This window comes from Ornithorhynchus anatinus, chromosome 6 (assembly GCF_004115215.2).
Source record: "Ornithorhynchus anatinus isolate Pmale09 chromosome 6, mOrnAna1.pri.v4, whole genome shotgun sequence".
NCBI classification, from domain to species: domain Eukaryota; kingdom Metazoa; phylum Chordata; class Mammalia; order Monotremata; family Ornithorhynchidae; genus Ornithorhynchus; species Ornithorhynchus anatinus.
In genome coordinates, this window is record NC_041733.1 from 47136750 (window position 1) to 47150890 (window position 14141).

General features: G+C 68.0%; 1 protein-coding gene across 2 annotated transcripts in view; it reads left to right on the forward strand.

The window, feature by feature from the left end:
- TAF1 (TATA-box binding protein associated factor 1) overlaps nucleotides 1–12812 on the forward strand; it is a 45397-nt gene extending 32585 nt beyond the window's left edge. Inside the window, exons 23-39 of one of the 2 annotated variants that reach the window (XM_029067779.1) lie at nucleotides 84–300; nucleotides 1533–1698; nucleotides 2534–2745; nucleotides 4487–4595; nucleotides 4723–4821; nucleotides 6029–6206; nucleotides 7998–8065; nucleotides 8937–9059; nucleotides 9317–9409; nucleotides 9528–9612; nucleotides 10529–10596; nucleotides 10740–10856; nucleotides 11100–11225; nucleotides 11429–11569; nucleotides 11707–11857; nucleotides 12082–12268; nucleotides 12394–12812. In XM_029067779.1, the coding sequence (XP_028923612.1) occupies nucleotides 84–300; nucleotides 1533–1698; nucleotides 2534–2745; nucleotides 4487–4595; nucleotides 4723–4821; nucleotides 6029–6206; nucleotides 7998–8065; nucleotides 8937–9059; nucleotides 9317–9409; nucleotides 9528–9612; nucleotides 10529–10596; nucleotides 10740–10856; nucleotides 11100–11225; nucleotides 11429–11569; nucleotides 11707–11857; nucleotides 12082–12268; nucleotides 12394–12619 (2366 nt within the window). In that variant the 3' untranslated portion in view covers nucleotides 12620–12812. The remainder of the gene's footprint in view (nucleotides 1–83; nucleotides 301–1532; nucleotides 1699–2533; nucleotides 2746–4486; nucleotides 4596–4722; nucleotides 4822–6028; nucleotides 6207–7997; nucleotides 8066–8936; nucleotides 9060–9316; nucleotides 9410–9527; nucleotides 9613–10528; nucleotides 10597–10739; nucleotides 10857–11099; nucleotides 11226–11428; nucleotides 11570–11706; nucleotides 11858–12081; nucleotides 12269–12393) is intronic. The other variant, XM_029067780.2, reaches the window with a different exon arrangement.
- The last annotated feature ends 1329 nt before the right edge of the window (nucleotides 12813–14141 follow it).

Sequence of the window (14141 nt, forward strand, 5' to 3'; positions counted from 1 at the left end):
CCCGACCCCCAGGCCCGGGCTCAATCCACTACCCCGTCTCTCTCTCTGTCCTCCCTCTGTGTGTCTGTGCGCGCCCCGCGCAGCGGCGGGCGGCCCGGGGGCGTCCGGGGGTCCTCACAAGGACGACGACACGGCCTCGGTGACCAGCCTGAACTCGTCGGCCACGGGCCGCCGCCTGAAAATCTACCGCACGTTCCGAGACGAGGACGGGAAGGAATACGTCCGCTGCGAGACCGTCCGCAAGCCGGCCGTCATCGACGCCTACATCCGCATCCGCACCACCAAGGACGAGGAGTTCATGTAAGAGGCCGCCACTCGGCGACGCGGCGACCCTGGGCGAGTCACGTCCCTTCCCCCGGGCCTCGGCTCCCTCATCGGGAAGATGGGGATCGAGAGCGGGATCCCCCCCCCCCCCCCCCCCCCCGTGGGCGTCCAACCCCATTCGCTTGGATCCGCCCCAGCGCTTAGAACAGCGCCTGGCGCTTAATAAGCGCTTCACAGATGCCATCGTCGGCATTTGGGCAAGCTGTCACGGGCCGGGAGGGGTGCCGAGCGCTGTGCCGAACGCTGGGGCCGCCCCACCCCCCCGCCCCGTACCGTGAAGGGATGAGGGAGAGGAGGCCTGGAGACGTTGAGCCGACCCTCCCGAGATGGGCGGGGAATGTGTCTCTTTAGAGAAGCAGCGCGGCTCGGCGGAGAGAGCCCGGGCTTAAGAGTCGGAGGTGGTGGGTTCTAATCCCGGCTCCGCCACCTGTCAGCTGTGTGATTTTGGGAGTCATTTCCCGTCTCTGGGCCTCAGTGACCTCATCTGGAAAACGGGGATGACCGTGAGCTTCACGTGGGACAGCCTGATGACCCCCCGTCTACCCCGGCGCTTAGAACAGCGCTCGGCACGTAGTAAGCGCTTAACGAATACCCACGTCGTCATTATTATTCCATCGTCCCCTCCCTACCGCTCAGTCCATTGCTCTGCATACGGCCCAGCGCTCAGTAAATACCGTCGAACGACTCGCCGAGCGGACGAGGGGGCCGAGTCGGACATTTATCGAGCGCTCACTCTCTGCAGAACGGTGGACTGAACGCTCGGGAGAGTCCAAACGACAACATCCTAGACCCGTCCCCCGCCCAGGTGGAGCTGACGGTCCAGAGGGGGAGACCCACAGAAATAGAAATCAAAAAATCACAGATGCGGACGTGAGCGCTGCGGGGAGGGGGGGATGAGTGATTCAATCATTCGGTCGTATTTATCGAGCGCTTACCGCGTGCAGGGCGCTGAACCGAGCGCTCGGGCGAGGACGAAAGAACGGTGAACCGACCCATTCCCGGCCCACAGGGAGATGAGAGTCTGGGGGGGGGGGACGAGAAGGAAAGAAAGGAGGGAGGGGGGGATGTAGGGGGTCCCCGGGACGAAGGAAGGGAGCAAAGGTCGGGGGGACGCGGAAGAGGAGGAGCGGGGGGCTCGGGCAGGGAAGGCCTCTGCGCACGGCGAGCGCTCGGTGGAGGCGGCTGACGGGGCCCCGCGCGCGTTGCAGCCGCAAGTTCGCGCTCTTCGACGAGCAGCACCGCGAAGAGATGCGCAAGGAGCGCAGGAGGATCCAGGAGCAGCTGAGGCGGCTGAAGCGGAACCAGGAGAAGGAGAAGCTCAAAGGGCCCCCCGAGAAGAAGCCCAAGAAGATAAAGGAGCGTCCGGATCTGAAGGTGCCCGGGGCCGGCGGGGGGCCGGGGGGGGGCGACCCCGGGCCCCACGGGGAGAGGACCCGCAGCCTCGAGAGCGCGGGGCCGGGGCCCGGGATCCTTGGCGGGAGCGGCGGGGGAGGAGGGCGGCCCGGCGGCCCCGGCCCCGAGGCCCCGGCCTCGGGAGGCGGAGGACGCGGGTTCCAATCTCGGCCCCGCCGCCCGTCTGCCGGGTGGCCTCGGGCGAGCCGCGGCGCCTGGCCGCGCCTCGGTTCCCTCCTCCCACAGATGGGGATCGGGGACTCGGTCCGACCTCGTCGGCCTGGATCATCTCCCCCCCGTTACGGGAGGGAACCCTCCGGCCTGATTTCTCGGTCATTCGAATAATGACGACGGCATTCGGTTCGGTGGGGTTTATCGAGCGCTTACTAGGCGCAGAGCACCGTACCGAGCGCCTGGAATGGACAGTCGGGCCGCGGATGGAGACGATCCCCGCCCGACGACGGGCTCGCGGTCTCCAGGCGCCGTACCGAGCCCTGGGGCGGATCCAAGCGAAACGGAGACGGACGCAGCCCCTGACCCACCCGGGGCCCGGTCTCCCCGCCGCCGTTTTCCGGACGAGGGCACCGGGGCCCGGAGGAGTCAGGCGACGGGCCCGAGGTCGCCCGGCAGACGGGTGGCGGAGCCGGGATTAGAACCCGGGTCCCCCCGACCCCGGGCCCCGCGGCCGGGCGGGCGGGGCGGGGGGGGGAGCGGCGGTCCGCCCATCCCCGGGACCCCTGTCGAGCGCCGGCCGCGGGCAGAGCGCCGTACTAGACGCCCGGGGGGAGGACGGCGCCACAGCCTGTCTCGTCCGCAGCTGAAATGCGGGGCCTGCGGGGCCATCGGACACATGAGGACGAACAAGTTCTGCCCTCTGTACTACCAAACCAACGCCCCGCCCTCCAACCCGGTGGCCATGACGGAGGAGCAGGAGGAGGAGCTGGAGAAGACGGTCATCCACAACGACAACGAGGAGCTCATCAAGGTGGAGGGCACCAAGATCGTCCTGGGGAAGCAGCTGATCGAGAGGTGGGCGGGCGGGGGCGGGCGACGGGGGGGGGGGCGGGGGCGGCGTAGTTACCGAGCGCTTGACCCGGAAGCCGAGGACGGACCCCGAGCGGACGGCGTAGACGGGGTGGGGGGACGGACGGTCACGGAGAGCCAACGGATCGGGGGCATTTATTGAGCGCCCGCCGCGTGCAGGGCACTGGGCCGAGCGCGGCTCGCCCGCGACGGGCCGACGGTCCGGAGGAGCGCCGCGGAGAGAGAGCCCGGACCTCTGGGAGTCACGGGTCTTGGGTTCTAATGCCGGCTCCGCCCCTCGGCGGGCGGGTCACTTCACGCCCCCGCGCCTCAGTCCCCTCGTCGGGGAAATGGGGACGGAGACCGTGAGCCCCGTGCGGGACAGGGACCGGGGCCCGACCCGACGAGCGTGGCTCCGCCCCGGCGCTCAGTACGGCGCCTGGCACGGGGTAGGCGCTTAAAAGACAGCGTGAGAAAAGAAAAAAAAGTTCACTTCGGAAGGGGCAAGACAGGCGGTGGAATTGATCCGTCAGGCGGTGGTATTTACTGAGCGCCTACTGTGTGCGGGCCACTGTATCGAGCGCCTGGGAGAGGATACTAGACTCCGGACCGTGAACCCGTTGTGGGCTGGATTCATTCATTCGGTAGTATTTACGGAGCACTCACTATGGGCAGAGCGCTGGACTAAGCGCCTGGGATGGACAGTTCGGGTTGTGTCTGTTGTTATTTGGACTCTCCCTGTCGGGCTCGGGAGAGCGCTCGGGCTACCAGGCGCTTAGTACAGTGCTCTGCACGTAGTAAGCGCTCAATAAATACTTTTGAAAATACTATTGAATGAGTCAGGGGTCGTGGGTTCGGATCCCGGCTCTGCCACCCGTCAGCTCTGGCGACTGTGGGCGAGTCGCTTCCCTTCTCTGGGCCTCAGTTCCCTCATCTGGAAAACGGGGGTGAAGGCTGTGAGACGTGGGACAACCCGATGACCCTCCATCTCCCCCAGCGCTTAGAACGGCGCTCTGCGCATAGTAAGCGCTTGACAGATACCGACGGTATTATTACTTAGCACAGTGCTCTGCACACGGCGCTCATTAAAGACGACGGAATGAGTACGATATACACGTTTGCAGCGGGGGTTAACCGTGAGCCTCACGTGGGACGACCCGATGAGCCCGTACCTCCCCCAGCGCTTGGAACGGCGCTCGGCACACAGTAGGCGCTTAACAGATACCATCGTTATCGCTATTATTATTACCTAGTACAGTGATCTGCACACGGTCAGCGCCCGTTAAAGACGACGGAATGAATACGATACGATATACGCATATATGATGGGGGTTTACTGCGGGACCACCCGACGACCCCGTATCTCCCCCCGCGCTTGGAAGGGCGCTGGGCCCACAGTAAGCGCTTCACAGATACCGACGTGAGGATTATTCTATGGTACCTACACCATACGATGGGCACATTCCCTGCCCACAGTCAACGCGTGGCATTTAGCGAGCGCTTCCCGTGTGCGGAGCACCGGGCCGAGCGCTCGGGAGGGGACGGTTCGATGGCAGACACCTTCCCCGCCCCCAGAGGACCGACGGTGGAGGGGACCGTGGGCGTTGAAGAGTGGAAGCCGGGGGGATCCGGTGGGGGACGGAGTCCCACCGTCCCCGGCGGGGTTAGGGGTCCCGGGTGGGCGTCGGGTCGCGGGGGGCGGCCGGCGCGGCGGCCTCGGTAGCCCCGGCTCCTCCCGTGTGTCCAGCGCCGACGAGGTGCGGCGGAAATCCCTGGTCCTCAAGTTCCCCAAACAGCAGCTGCCGCCGAAGAAGAAGCGGAGGGTCGGCACCACCGTCCACTGTGACTACCTCAACGTGAGTCCCGCGGCCCGGCCGGTCGGTCCGGGGGGCCGCCGGCGGGAGGGGGGCGGCTCGGGGATCCGCCCGTAGCGCCCTGGGGCTACCCGGAACCCTTGGCTCCCCCCTCCCCCCCCCCCCCCAGAGGCCACACAAGTCCATCCACCGCCGGCGCACGGACCCCATGGTGACGCTGTCGTCCATCTTGGAGTCCATCATCAACGAAATCCGCGACCTCCCCAACGTGAGTGCGGCCCCCCCCCCCGGCCAGGCGCGAGGCCCCGGGGATGACGAGAGTGTTGGCGTTGGTTGGTTAAGCGCCTACTACGTGCAGAGCGCCGTGCCAAGCGCCGGGGGAGACGCGGGGTCACGGGGTGGTCCCACGCGAGGCTCACAGTCCTCATCCCCATTTGACAGACGAGGGCGCCGAGGCCCAGAGGAGCGAAGCGACTCGCCCACGGTCACCCGGCCGACGGGGGCGGGGGGGGGGCCGAGCCGGGATTCGAAGCCACGACCGCTGACGCCCAAGCCCGGGCTCTGGCCACCGAGCCACGCCCGCGAGCCCGGGAGTCTGCGGGGCCCGGGTTCTGATCCCCGCTCGGCCCCCCGCCGGCCGCGTGGCCTCGGGCACGTCACTCGGGGCCTCAGCTGCGGGCCCCGCAGATCTGTCAGTTGCCCCCGCGGGGGCCTCCGTTCTTTTGACCCCCCCCCCCCCCCCGGGTACTCCGGCCGAGCGGGCAGAGCCCGGGTCGTGGGTTCTCACGCCGGCTCCGCCACTTGTCCGAGCGTGAGCCCGGGCAAGTCGCTTCGCTTTTCCGGTTCTCAGTTTCCATACGGGTAAAATGGGGATGGGGGCTCTGAGCCGACCCGGTGCGTCCAACCCGATCTGCTTGTCCCCACCCCAGCGCTTAGTACAGTGCCTGGCACACGGTAAGCGCTTCGCCGATACCGCCGCTGTGGGTATTACCGCTGACCAGTCTCCACGGAGCCCATCGTACACGGACTCCAGCCCGCCCCTCTCGTCCTTAGAACTGTCCTCAAGCCCGTGGGCGTTTTTCTGTTCTCTTTTTAAAAACGGTGGCCGTTGAGCGCTCACCTTGCGCCGGGCAGCATGCTGAGCGCCGGCGTAGATAGGGAGCGATCGGGTGGGACGAGGCCCCGCGGCTCCTCGCGTGCCAGCGGCCGCACTGAGCGCCGCGGTCGACGGGAGCCGTCCCGCGCGGGCCTCGCCCCCGTCTCACGGACGGGGGCACTGAGGCCCAGCAGAGGGAAGTGACCGGTCCGGGGTCACCCGGCGGACACGGGGCGGAGCCGGGACGAGAGCCCGGGTCCTTAGGACTCCCGGGCTCTACCCTCTGGGCCGCGCCGCCCCTCGGACGCGGGGGGGGGGGGGGTTGCCGGCGGCGGGCCGGGCGGCGTCTGACGCCCGGCGGGGGCTCTTGTGGGCGCAGACGTACCCCTTCCACACGCCGGTGAACGCCAAGGTGGTGAAGGACTACTACAAGATCATCACGCGGCCCATGGACCTGCAGACGCTGCGCGAGAACGTCCGCAAGCGCCTCTACCCGTCCCGCGAGGAGTTCCGCGACCACCTGGAGCTCATCGTCAAGAACAGTGCCACCTACAACGGTCGGACCCCCGCGGAGGGGATGGCTGGGCCCAGAGCTCGGGGCCGGGGTCGCCGGGGAGGTGGGCGGGGGCCTGATGAGCGCCACGGTTACCGTGATCGATATCACTGTCATCGGCCCGTCTCTACCCCAGGGTTTGTTTAGTCCAGGCCCCGGCACATAGTGAGCACTTAATAAATGCCGTCGTCATTATTATTATCATGATTAACCCCGTTAGCTCGTCTCCGTCCCGCGGCTCAGTCCGGGCCCCGGCCCGTAGCGAGCACCTCACGGATATCATCGTTTCTATCATTATTATTATTATTAACCCAATTAGCTCGCCTTTATCCCGGGGCTCAGTCCAAGGCCCGGCACGTAGCAAGCGCTCAACAGATATCATCCTTTCTATTATCATCATCATTATTATTATCATCGACCCGATTAGCTCGTCTCTACCGCGGGGCTCAGTCCGGGCCCCGGTACGTAGCGAGCACCTCCGAGATACCGTCGTTTCTATTATTATCATCGACCCGATTAGCTCGTCTCTACCGCGGGGCTCAGTCCGGGCCCCGGCACGTAGTGAGCGCTCAGCAGATACCGCAATTATTGTCGTCGTCATCACCGTCGTTATTAAGCCGATTAGACTGTCCCTTGTAGTAGGCTAACAAACGCCACGGTAACTGTTATTACGACTACTACTACTGTTATCGTTATTTTTATTATTTTTATCAACCCGTTTAGATTGTCTCGACCCCAGGGCTTAGTCCAGGGCCCTGCACATAGTAAGCAGCTAACAAATACCACAGTTACTATCGTTATTAGAACTCACCCGATTAGACTGTCTCTAACAATAACAATAATAATAATAATGTTGGTATTTGGTTAAGCGCTCACTGTGTGCCGAGCACCGTTCTGAGCGCTGGGGTAGACACAGGGGAGTCGGGTTGTCGCCCGTGGGGCTCACGGTCTTCATCCCCGTTTTACAGATGAGGTCACTGAGGCACCGAGAAGCGAAGTGACTCGCCCAGAGTCACCCGGCTGACGAGTGGCCGAGCCGGGATTCGAACCCATGGCCTCTGACTCCCAAGCCCGGGCTCTTTCCGCTGAGCCCCGGTTGTCATTATTATTTTTATCATCATTATCAATCCCATTAGATTGTCTCCACCCCAGTGCCTAACAGGTGCCACGGTTATTACCGTTGTTCTTATCATTAACCCGATCATCTCGCCTCCACCCCGGGACTTAGGCCGGGCCCTGGCACGCAGTAAGCACTCAGCAGACCCCACGGGTTGTCATCGGTGTCATCGACCCGCCTAGCTTGTCTCTACCCCAGCGCTTAGCCCCGTGCCCGGCCCATAGTGAGCACCTAACAGATATCGTCATTACTGTAATAAAAATTAACCCGATTAGCTCTGCCTCAGTGCTCGGTTCGGGGGTCTGGCACCTCACCAGCGCTTAACAAGTGCCACAGTCTTCATCGTTATCATTGACCCGATTAGCTCGTCCCTACCCCAGTGCCCGGCACCTAGTAATAGATGCCACCCGTTATTTATTAGCATCATCGACCCGATTAGCTTGTCTCTACCCCAGCGCCTAGTCCAGGCCCCGGCACGTAGCGGGCGCCACAGTTCTTATCATCCCCCTCAGCTCGTCTCTACCCCGGCGCCTGATAGGCAGTAAACACTTAACAGATAGCGCGGACGGACGGGCGCGGGCGACGCAGGAGGGAGAGGGAGGCGGGGGGGAGGAGGGCTCAGTCGGGGAAGGCCTCTCGGAGGAGGTGCGAGCGTACCTGGGGGACGTTTGTCCGTAGGCCCCAAGCACTCCCTGACTCAGATCTCCCAGTCGATGCTGGACCTCTGCGACGAGAAGCTCAAGGAGGTAGGCGTCCCCTCCTCCCCGGCCTCCACCCTCGAGGATTCGGGGGCGCGGGGCTCGTCCGTTCATTCGCTCGTACCCACGGAGCGCCCGCGACGCGCCGAGCGCCGGACCGAGCGCTCGGAACGGGCCATTCGGCAACGGACGGAGACCGTCCCCGCCCGGACGGACCCCGCGCGAAGTGGGAACGGGGGGGGGGGGGGGGGGGGGGCCGGGGTCGTCAGCCGCCCGGGCCTGGGAGTCCGGAGGTCCCGCGTTCCGATGCCGGCTCCGCCGCTCGCCTGCTCTGTGGCCCCGGGCGAGTCGCTTGGCCTCTCTGGGCCTCGCTCCCCTCATCTGGAAAACGGGGATGGAGACGGCGAGCCCCGCGGGGGACGGGCCCCGGCACGTAGGGAGCGTTTAACAAATACCGACATCATCGGCGTTATCATCGTTGTTATTATCGACCCCATTTGCCTGTATCCACCCCGGCGCTTAGAACTGGCCTGGCACATAGAAAGTGTTTAACAGAACCATTCTCCTACTCCTCCTCCTCCTCCTCCTCCTCCTTCATAAGAACGATCAGGAATGACATTATAATCATCATCGTCAATCACTCACTGTGCGCCAGGCACTGTACTAAGCACCCGGGTGGATCCGAGCAAATGGGGTCGGACGCCGTCCCCGTCGCAACGTGGGGCTGACGGTTTGAATCCCCGTTCTACAGAGGAGGGAGTTTAGGCCCGGAGAAGTCGAGTGAGCGGCCCGAGGCCGCCCGGCGGCCGAGGGGCGGGGGCCGGGATTAGAACCCGGGACCTTCCGACTCCCGGGCCCGGGCTCTCCCCCTGCACCGGGCCGCTCCTCACTTGGTTGTCACCGTTATCGTCGTTATCAGAAGGAAGATAGGCTGGCCCGTTTGGAAAAAGCCATCAACCCGCTGCTGGACGACGACGACCAGGTGGCCTTTTCCTTCATCCTGGACAACATCGTCACCCAGAAGATGATGGTGGTCCCCGACGTACGTGTCGGGGGGGCCGAGGCGGAGGGGTCCGCGGAGGGGCGGGGCCGGGCCCCCCGACGACGGACGGGCCCGGTCTCCCCGTCCCCGAGGGGTCGGGGACACCCCTCCTCCGGGGCCCCGGACGGTCCGAGGGGAAGCTCCTCCGGACGCCCCCCCCCCCCCCGAAAGGGAGAAAAAATGGGGGGATCCGCTCCCGTCGCGCCCCCCACGCGGGGCCGGAGAGCGGCCCCCGACCCTCCCTTCCCTCCCCCCAGTCCTGGCCGTTCCACCACCCGGTCAACAAGAAGTTCGTCCCCGACTACTACAAGGTGATCGTCAACCCGATGGACCTGGACAGCGTCCGCAAGGTACGGGGCCCCGGGGCGGGCCGGCGGGAGCCCCCCCCCCCGCCACGCGCGGGCAGGTGACGCGTGCACGCGCGCGCCAGGGGACGGGGCTCACGGCCGCGCGTGTCCGCCCCACCAGAACATCTCCAAGCACAAGTACCAGAACCGGGAGAGTTTCCTGGACGACGTGAACCTGATCCTGGCCAACAGCGTCAAGTACAACGGTGGGTGGGGGCCTCGAGGGCCCGGAGGAGACTCCGGACCCGCCGAGGGCGGAGCGTTGAGGACGGGGCTCGGCGCGCGGTAGGCGCCCAACGCCCCGGGGGTCGGGGGCGCGAAGGGTGCGTCGGTTGGACTCTCCCCGGCGGTCGGTAGAGCGGAGGGCGCACGGGGGGCGCTGGCGTCCGGGGTGGCCTCCGCCCCGGGGGGCTCGCGGGGCTCGGAGGGGCAGCGGGTAGAGCCCGCCGTTTGACCTCGGCCCGGTCCTCTCGTTCCTCCGCGCCTCAGTTCCCTCCCCTGTAAAACGGGGACGGAGAACGGGAGGCCCACGGGACGGGGCCTGTCCAACCTGACTCTCCCCAGCCCCAGCGGTCAGCACGGCGTCTGGCACGCGGTGAGCGCTTCACAGAGACGGTCGTCGTCTCCGTCGTCGTCCTCGTTAATACCGCGGGGTCGGGCACGTAGTAAGCGCGCGAGAAATGCCATTATGGAAGGAGCGAGAAACGCCACTCGGTTCGCCGCGGGTCTCTCGTGCCGAGCGCTGGGGTGGTAACGAGGACGACGACGGCATCGGTTAAGCGCCCGCTCTGCGCCGGGCCCCGGGTCGAGCCCGGCGGGGGACACGGGCCAACGGAGGCGGACGCGGTCCCCCGCCCACGTGGAGGTCCCCGTTTGACGGAGGAGGGAACCGAGGCCCGGAGAAGCGAAATGAGCGGCCCGGGGTCACGCGGCCGACGAGCCCCCCCGACTCCCGGGGTCGGCCCCGATCCCGGGCCCCCGCGGGACCCCTCCGGGGTCCGAGGAGGGAGGCCAGTCGACCGGCGAGGGGCCGGGGGGCCCAGAGAGGCGGAGCGACTCCCCCGGGGTCACCCGGCCGACCCGGCGGTGACGGTCCCCCTCCCCTCCTCGGCCCGCCCGCAGGTCCGGACAGCCAGTACACCAAAACGGCCCAGGAGATCGTCAACACCTGTTACCAGACGCTGGCCGAGGTGAGCGAGGGGGCGGGACGGGCCTCGCCGGGCGGCCGCTCCTTCGCTGGAACTGGGTGAGCGCGGAGCACCGGGCCGGGCGCCCGGCAGAGCACAACGCCGTCGCGAGACGCCACCCACGGCCCCCGTCCCTCCGTTTCCAGTACGACGAGCACCTGACGCAGCTCGAGAGAGACATCTGCACGGCCAAGGAGGCCGCCCTGGAGGAGGCGGACCTGGAGAGCCTCGACCCCATGACCCCCGGGCCGTACACCCCCCAGGTGGGTCGGCGGCGGGCGACCGAGACGGGGCTTCCCTTCCTCCTCCTCCTCCTCCTCCTCCTCCTCCTCCCCCCCTCCGCCGACCGCTCCGGTCCGTCCCCGTCCGCCCGGCCGGCGTCCGCCGCCCCCTTTCTCGCCCCCGCCCGCGTCGGCCGAACCGCCGGCCCGTGTCCCGCCACCCCCCCCCCCGGGCCCGGCGCCGGGCCGACCTCCCCCCGACGCGTCCGGCGGTCCGCCCCGCAGCCTCCCGACCTCTACGACAACAACACGTCCCTCAGCGTGTCGCGGGACGCCTCGGTCTACCAGGACGAGAGCAACCCGTCGGCCCTGGACACGCCCACCGCCACCCCCGAGAAGCGGGGGGCCCAGGTGAGCCGTCCCGTGCCCGTCGCGCCCCCCCCCCCCCCCCCCGTCCGGGGCGCCCGCCCACCCCTCAGTCAGGGCCGGGCCGGGGGGCGAGGGGGGCGAGGGGGACGGCTCCCGGCCGCCCGGGCGGCTCCGGGGCTGAGCCCTCCTTCCTCCTCCGCGCCCCCGTCCCCTTCCCGGTGTCCCCCTCTGTTTTCCCCGTTCAGATGCGGCAGGGCCAGGGCAGGCTGGGCCAGGAGGACTCTGATGTAGATATTGAAGGGTTTGGTGAGGAGGAGGAGGAGGAGGAGGAGGATGAGGAGGAGGAGGAGGAGGAGGAGGATGGGAAACCTAAGACTCCGGCCCCAGTGAGTATCCCGTGACCCGGAGCGTCCGTTCCCCCGGGGGCAGACAGGGGCGCCCGGGGCGGGGGCGAGGGGCGCGACGCGGGGCCCGGCGGCCCCCCGCCCCCCGCCGGCCCCCGACCCCGGTCCTTCCGGCCTAGGAGGCGGAGGACGGCGACGACCTGGCCGAGGAGGAGGAGGGGGCGGCTCGGCGGCCGCAGGCCAGCGTCCTGTACGAGGACCTGCTCATGTCCGACGGGGAGGACGACGACGCCGCCGGGAGCGACGAGGAGGGGGACAATCCCTTCTCCTGTGAGTCCCCCGCCTCACCTCCGGCCCCGGGGGGCGGCGGGGAGGGGACCCCGGCGCCCATCCCTTGGGGCGGCCTCCTCGAGCGCCGTACTGAGCGCTCGGGGGAGGCCGGCGCGGCACTCGACGTGCGTCCGGGTGCGGCGGGGGGGGCGAGGCGGGGGGGGGTCGGGCCCGCGCCCCGGCCCCCCCCGCCCCGACCCCGTCCGTCGTGCCGCCCCCGGCAGCCATCCAGCTGAGCGAGAGCGGCAGCGACTCGGACGTGGAGGGCGGAGGCGGGCGGCCCAAACAGCCCCACGGGCTGCTGCGGGACGGCACGCGGCTGGGCCTGGGCCTGGACGCCGAGGAGACCATGCTGGCCTACGCAGGGGAGCCCGCCGGGGCCGCCCACGCCACGGAGGACAGCAACATCAGGTGCCGCCGGGAACCCCGGGGCGGGGGAGCGGGCGCGACCCCTGACCTCCGGGCGGGCCGCGGCCGGGCACGGGGGGGGGGGGGGGGGGCCTGACGGGCGGCGCGGCCTCCGCCCCCCCCCTCAGCTACGGGAGCTCGGAGGAGCCGGACCCCAAGTCGGCCACGCGGGACACGAGCTACAGCAGCGCCGGCGGCTACGACGTGTCGGAGGAGGAGGACGACGAGGAGGAGGAGGAGGAGCAGCCCTGCGGGCCCAGCGTGCTGAGCCGCGTGGCCCTGTCCGAGGACGAGGACGACAGCGAGGATTTCCGCTCCATGGCCGGAGAGAGCGACCTGGACTCGGACGAGTAGGGGGGGGCGCGGGAGACTCGGGGCGGGGGGTCCGGGGGGACGCCGCACCACGGGGACCCGGCCACCGACCCCCGGGGAGGCCGGGCGCCCGTCGCGGGCGGCGGCCCGGATCGAATGAGTCCGACCGGCGGACCGGCCCTTCTCCGGAAGGCGGCGGCGGGAGCGTGGGGAATAAACGGCCGTTTTTCCCGGAGCGGGGCGGGCCGGGGATTTTTCCGGGGGACGGAGGAGGAGGGGAGGCCGCCGGCCGCCCGGACGGGAGACGGCCGTCGGCGGGCACGGCCCTCGCCCACCGGGAACTGCGGACGCGACCCCCGCCGTGACGGGCTGCGGCGTGCCGAGCGCTGGGCCGAACGCTCGGGGGAGTCGGATGAGTAGACCGCCCCCCCCCCCCCCCCCTCGAGGAGCTTCAATCAGTCGCCGGGGCGAGTTCATCGGGGCCTTACGGTCGGCGGGACACTGCGCCGAGCGCCCCGGAGGGGACGTGACAATAAGCGGACACGTTCCCTGCCCACGGGGACCGCGCTGTCTAGCCTCCCGTCTGCCGGGGGCAGAGCCCCGCACCGGGGCCCGGGAGAGGACGATGGAGTCGGTAGCGTGGGCCAGGCACTGTACTAAACGCGGCCGAGCAAATGGGGTGGGACACGGTCCCCGACCCCCGACCGTGGGGCTCCCAGGCGCCATCCCCATTTGACGGAGGAGGGTGAGGTGACTCGCCCCAGGCCCCGCGCGGGGTAGAATTAGAACCCAGGGCCCCCGGCGCCGCGGGGGGAGGGGTGCAGTTCGCCGGGAGCCCGCGAGGAGGCGCCCGCGGTCCCGCCGTGACTCAGCGGAAAGAGGGGTGGCCAAGGGGGACTGCGCTAGACGCCCCTGGGGGAGTCTCCCCCGCCCCCCAAATTCCTCCCCTCCCCTCCAGAGAGACATGCGACCCTGGGGGGGGGTCGCCCAGGCCGGGGAGTGACAAAAACCCCGCGCATGCGCCTCCACTGGCAACTAGGCCTTAGAGGGCGCCTGCGCATGCGCCCCGGAGAGGAAGCCGCCACCGAAGGCGAACAAGAGCCCCGCGCATGCGCCCCAGCGGGGCGACCGGGCCGAGGGCCCCCAGGCATCCCGCGCATGCGCCCCAGCGGGGAAGCAGCCCGGCCTCCGTCGCTCATTCATTCATTCATTCATTCAATAGGAATAATAATGTTGGTATTTGTTAGGCGCTTACTGTGTGCCGAGCACCGTTCTAAGCGCTGGGGGAGATACAGGGTCATCGGGTTGCCCCACGTGAGGCTCACAGTTAATCCCCGTTTTACAGATGAGGGAACCGAGGCCCAGAGAAGTTAAGTGACTCGGCCACAGTCACACAGCTGCCAAGCGGCAGAGCGGGGAGTCGAACTCGTGACCTCTGACTCCGAAGCCCAGGCTCTTTTCCACTGAGCCATGCTGCTTCCCCAATAATGATAATAACGTTGGTATTTGCTAGGCGCTTACTATGGGCCGAGCACTGTTCTGAGCACTGGGGGAGATGGAGGGT